Below are 6000 nucleotides of genomic sequence, written 5' to 3' on the forward strand. Positions count from 1 at the left end.
TGAAATATTCAGCTTCTGATGAAAGGAATTTTTAACAGGCAGAGGTGTTCATTTCAAGAAGCGATTTCAAGCAAACTTTCTTCCTTCGTAAGATCTAAGATCAATATTATATTCAGAAGGACACATGGTTCAGCAAGGCTTTGAAAGCATAAAATTAAATAGTTTGTGGTATGTTACAAGTCATCAAGATTTTAAAATAAGAAACACTTGTGTCCTATTGTTTGTACAAGCACATGCACACACACAACACTGCAACTGAGATAAAAGCTAGGCTGATGGTTCCAAAAATACGGCGTAACAATGCCAAAGTAAGTGTGGCGATAAGTGCCGTGATCTTAAACTTACTTCTTCTAGGAACAGACTGAGCTTTCTTCAAAACACCGTGTTTCAAAACAAAAGTATCTATAACCTCAAGATATGACTATTCCCCTATGATAATATGCCAATAAGGCTCTGCTCTCACCAGTTTCATACGTCCAGAAAGCATGGTTGTATATCGCAGAGCAGAATAAAAACACAGCATCATGAAAGAGTTCCAACAATGTGCTACAGGAATCGCAGATTATTACCTGACTTTCCATAAACAAGGTAAAAAGACAAGGTTACTTAAGATATTTTGCGGAAAGTAAGAATGTTTTACATTAGTATTTGACACAAGGGGAGGAAAAACCAGGAGCAGCCAAATTGGCTACAGTCCCTCCAGATCTCACAGTTTCTTATGAGACAGCTCTCAGCCTACCTTCCCAAAATGAAAGCCATTGTTCTGTTGCCAATGTTTGTTTATTTGAAATAACAGCAAATATAATACAAAATAATGCTCTCCTCCCCCATCTATCCCTGTGGCTCAGTTAGTAATACAGAATTGGAATATCATGTTTCCCCTCACTTTCCCTATTATTGCAATATGCTTCTACTCAGGAGACAAATGTCCAGGAGCAACTTTAGCAAAGAGTATTTTTTGACCATAAGAGGCCAAGATTGCTACAAATTCAAAGTAGATTCGGGCTGCGTCTAAGCTAGTGAACCCACAAAAACTTCAGAACTCTTGGATCCTGGTGCACATCCTGGCTTCCCAATAAAGATTCAGGTGTGTAACTGCTGATCCCTCATGTTTCTCCTCTGCTCTGGCATACAGATGGGGACCCATGCATGTTCTGGCTGGGTCCATATTTTGGACAGAGAGGAAAAAGTTACAACACAAGTTACAACTGATTTTGGATGTAACTGTGAGAACCTGAGGACCAGACACTAGACCACCTGGTGCATTTCAGCTACCTGCTAACTACCTGGATGCCAGATACTGATCTGATGGTTATTACCAAGGTTGTAGGAAGCCATCTGCTCATCAGTCCCTGCGGACCTGCAGTCATATTTGCCATTAAGCAATCAGAAATCTGTTGGAATGCTTAAGTTTTGTGAAAACTCTGTAATTTCTTGCTATTGGACTATTGCAAAGCTTTCAACATCTGAAAATCACATATTCAGAGGTGTTTGTGGGGTTTTCTGCCTGAGAGAAATCCAATGCAAAAATGTTATTCCTAATTAGACAAGGATACAGCTCTATAAACTGCTGAAAGTCTTGTCCGAAAGTAATACTTGCTCCACTTCTGGAGCTAGCAAGGATGTCAAGTTAAAACAGCCCAGAAGTTTGTTCAGCAACATTAAAAACAGCTGGTGCCCCTCTCACTGCCCATAGTGAATTTTACTATCACAACATTGCTAAGGTTCACCTTATGGCAGATTTACCACTGTGGTTAAGGAGTTTATGCCCAAGCTATTATTGCCACCACCTGGCATATCCCACTGACAGCGTATTACCATCAGGGATCTGCACACTCTCCCCTGTGATCATCCTGCAGTTTTCATGAAACTCAGGTCCACAGTATGTGTTTTGTCCCCACGGCTTCTGGTTCTTTTTAAAAACATCAGTCTGTCTTTGTTATTCTTCCAAGCACAAATAAAAGGAAAACCTTCATCTGATGTGTAAAGAAAAAAAAAAAAAAAAAGAAAAAAAAAAAAAGGTAGTTTTCTGTCATAACACAAGGTCAGAGCAGGTGAAAAAAAAAAAAAAAAGTTATACATTTCCTTGGTGCTTCACAGCATGAGTTTTTTTGGTGGTAGTGGTGGTTGTGGTAGTGGGTTTTCTTGTTGTTATAATTGTGCAGATATTACCCACAAATATTTGGGAAAGGTACATGTGAGAAGGGATTATGCAGTCTGTACATTTTGCTATAAGCAAATTGACTGCAGGAGTAAAGAATGATTTAGTGTCATGGTATTTGTTGCTGTTACAGTGATGTTGGTTTTGTTTTATTTAAATAGGGAAGTACACTCATAGCAGAAATAAACCTGCCTCATGCAACCAGAACTCAGAGTTTAGTCTTGTGGGAAGAAGTAAAAAGTATACAAAAAAAAAAAAAAGTGTACTCAAGTGTACATGAGTGTGTATGCGTTGTTCTCTTACCACGGGTCTCTGACAGCTCATTACCCATTTTATGGAAGGATTTCTAATGTACTTGTATGTGCCACCATCTCTGTAAGATGAGCACAGACTGCAGAAAAACTAGCATGGGCTGACCACAGCCCAGCAGTGACACATCCAGCCACCCCTACCAAAACGTTTGGGTTTAACGAGACTGAAAGCTTAAAGCCTCCAGTGTCATTGCCCTTTCAGTAGAAGAGGGTGGGGATTCCACCAGGATTGACTTTTCTAATCACAGCTTATAAAGATGCATACTGTTGTAAGGTGCAGAAATGAACAATACACATTCTGGGTGGGTGAGAGAACAGAGAGGCTTAGAATTAGCTGAAGTCCAATACATTCACATGAGTTTATGCCATTTAATTTTTAAAGGGATTTCCTAAGTGCTCTTGGCCAGATTTTTATTCCCTCAGCTTTAGAAAGGCAATCATTCATAAACACCAGTTACGTTCGACAGTGACTGATATGCATCTGTTAAAGGCTTTAGCACCATTTGATCCTTGTATCATTTTAAGATGATATAGCAGTCACAATCACTCCTATTTCACACTTGGATTATTTCTGTTAGCATCTCTAGTTAGCTTCCGTGCTGACATTCAGATTTTTTTTACGTACTGGAGAAAGAATATAACATGTCATCTCTTGCAAATTCCTTTTACATATTTGTGAAAGTGAACTTGGAATTAAATTACAATGCTAACCTGTTAACTGGAATAGTACTTCACCTGGCAGTCTGTGGGTGCTTCAAACAAATTCTTAAAAAGATCAAAAATCACTTGACTTTATCTGTCCCGCACTTGCAGATGTCACAAGCTATAAAATTCATGGGGCAAACTCACTCCTTTAAGGTTTTCAATTAGCAGCTTCTACTCTACAAATCATTTAAAAAAAAAAAAAAAAAAAAAAAGATGAGAAGGCAAAACTTCTCCTGAAGAATTTCAGGTATGAACAGCTCAGCCGTCCCCCACCACTGCTTCTCCTTGAGCTGTCCCTAACCCCCACCACCACCAAAGGAAAGACAAGAAAAGAGAAAGAAAGAAAGAAAGAAAGAAAAGAGCGCTCAGTATTTTACATCATTTTTCTGAAAGAGCGAGACAAAAATAGGGTCTATGTCACTTTGCAACTGCCTGTAACTTCAGCATAATAAACTCCGAGGGGCACAACCCTCACCCAAACACTTAAAAACAGCTTGAAAGGGGTGCTGGTTGCCCGTTATGTTTACTCAAGCACTTGTTTAAAAACACATTTAAGGAAAATGTTTTTATTTCTCCAGATTGCATTAATTATAGCTTTGCAAACACTGCGAGCTCTGCGAGAAGGCTGAACCGAGCTATTAGCTGCAAACCTCAGGTCTTGGCTGGAGAAGTGGTTATGGCTTATTTAGCAAGCCTAATGAATTGGCTCGCCCAGCTCCGCGCAGAGCTCCATGTTTAGCACCGCGGAGCCCGGAATAGCCCGAGCCTCACGCCGCTTTGGAAGCAGAAATAAAAAGAGAAATCGCTCGACCTAAGGCGGTCCTCGCTGCAGCGTTATTCCCCGGGGGGGGGGAAGTATCAAAAGCAGCAAGGCGGGCATCACCCACCAGCTTCGCCCGGGGGCTCTGCGGAGACCCTCGGCGAGGCTCCGGGGTCCCGCTGCGGGCCGGGCCGGGGGCAGCAGCCCCCCGCCGCCCTCAGGTGCGCCCCGGGGCCGGCATCCCGCGGCGGGGCGGCCTTACCGTGAGGGCGGACAGCTTCTGGGCCGGCACGGCGGGGAGCAGCTCCGGCAGCAGCAGCAGCAGCGGCACCCACATCCTGAGCGGCGGCGGCAAGGGCTGGGGCACCCTCCCGGGGACGTCGCTGCCCCGCTCTGCTCCCTTCTCAGTCGTTTTTTTTTGTTTTTTTTCTCCTTTTTCTTTTTTTAGCCCCCACCCCTTGAAGTGTGGCTTGGGGCGCACGGCAGAGCGCCGGCAGTTTCGCCCTTTCTCCGTGTCCGGCGGCGCTCGGAGATGCTCCCCAGCCTCGCCCCCCTCCGCCGCCTAGCCCCGGGGGTCGCCTCCTTTCCTCTCCAGCCCCTTCTCCCCCCCTCGGCGGGGGAAGAGGGAGGAAAAGCCGGGGAGGGAAGGGAAGGGAGGACCCTCCCACCCCACCCCACCGCTGTCCGCCGCCGGCGGGGGGCCGCGGGAAGGCAGAGCCGCAGCCGCGGAGCCGGGCGCTGGGCGACCTCTCCTCGCCGCTCCTTCCCTTCCCCTCTTATCCTCCCCCCCGCCCGGCCCGGCCTCCGCTTTCTCCTCCCAGACCCGCAGCTCCCCGCCGATTAACCCTCCCCGAGGCTCCCGGGGGACTCCGGATCACCCCCCTTCCCTCCCCTTCCCTCCCCTCCCCGTGGGGCTCATCCCATTCCCCCTCCGCCTCCCCCTGCACCACCGCGTACAAACGCAGGCGGCCGCGGCCCCCCGAGCCCGGTGCACCCCACTTTGCTAGATGGGGACAGCAAGAGCCGGGAGCAGCGGGCTGTGGGATGGGGTCTGGGGGCTGCCCGGGGAGCGGGCAGGGCTCGCAGGGGGCCAGGGACAGCCGGGAGCGGCTACAGGTTGCCGCGGGGCTGCCGCTCCGCATGCGGTACAGCGCCAGGTGAACCCTCCCTCCCGCCGGTTTTGCGCTTTTCTCGCTGATGTTTCGGGAGGCAAACGGAGGAGTTTTGTTATTTCCCCGCTGCGAACCGCCGGAGGATCTCCTCTGCTCGGAGCGCCGGAAAGAAGCCCTTCTAAGTGCATGTTTGCCACTGGAGCAGCCCCCCGCTCCTCCCCTGAGCCCCACGGCTCCCTGCCAGCCCGCAGAGATCCCCGCGGTTCAGGGGGTCCGAAGCGACCAGGGCTTTTTTATTAGGGTTGTGCTCGTCAGAAGGAGAGGACCCAAGCCTGGAAGGGCTTTGGGGAGGCTGCGAGGCAGCACGCACCCAAATGACAATTCCTCAGACCCGACCTCAGCGGCTGGGCACACCCTGACTGCCAGGGCTGGGCATGGAGCACGCTCCCCGGAGCGGTAGCTTCAAGCCCAGAGAGGCAGGGAGAAGTAGAAATTAATCTAAGACAGATTTGGGTGCCCTGCTTGAGACAGCCACTGCTGACTTCTCTGGATCTTGCGATGTTCAGAGCATGCAGCCAACAACCCAGCCACAGATCTCAACTGGGCACCTAGAGGAGTAAAAGTTTGAAGACTCCCCTTTTCTAAAGTTTGGTTTTAAACAGCTTGGTTGTGAACATAAAGTATGTGTGCACATGCCTGTGTGTGCTCATAATATCTCTTCAACTTTTCCATTGGAAAAAAAAAAAAAAAAAAAAAGGAAAGATAAGGAAGCTATCACAAGTATTTTCTGGGTCAGAGAATGTTTAGGACCCTTCACTCCACCACACAGAACCCCATCAGTCTCCAGCTAGCAGCATCCCCTATGGACACAGCAGATTGACGTGTGCTGCAGTGGGCAAAGCAGGACATTTTTTCCAGCAAGGACTCTGCAGCCATTTCCTCACAGCTGGG

At 47.9% G+C, this 6000-nt stretch overlaps 1 protein-coding gene across 7 annotated transcripts in view; it reads right to left on the reverse strand.

Moving 5' to 3' along the window:
* Positions 1 to 4734, reverse strand: part of SMOC2 (SPARC related modular calcium binding 2) — a 149370-nt gene extending 144636 nt beyond the window's left edge. For 2 of the 7 annotated variants that reach the window (XM_072035808.1, XM_072035807.1), the window contains exon 1: positions 4200 to 4734. In XM_072035808.1, the coding sequence (XP_071891909.1) occupies positions 4200 to 4274 (75 nt within the window). In that variant the 5' untranslated portion in view covers positions 4275 to 4734. The remainder of the gene's footprint in view (positions 1 to 4199) is intronic. The other 5 variants (XM_072035806.1, XM_027454223.3, XM_072035810.1 and 2 more) reach the window with 3 other exon arrangements.
* Positions 4735 to 6000: the final 1266 nt, after the last annotated feature.

The sequence above is a fragment of the Anas platyrhynchos genome, chromosome 3, assembly GCF_047663525.1.
Source record: "Anas platyrhynchos isolate ZD024472 breed Pekin duck chromosome 3, IASCAAS_PekinDuck_T2T, whole genome shotgun sequence".
NCBI lineage: Eukaryota > Metazoa > Chordata > Aves > Anseriformes > Anatidae > Anas > Anas platyrhynchos.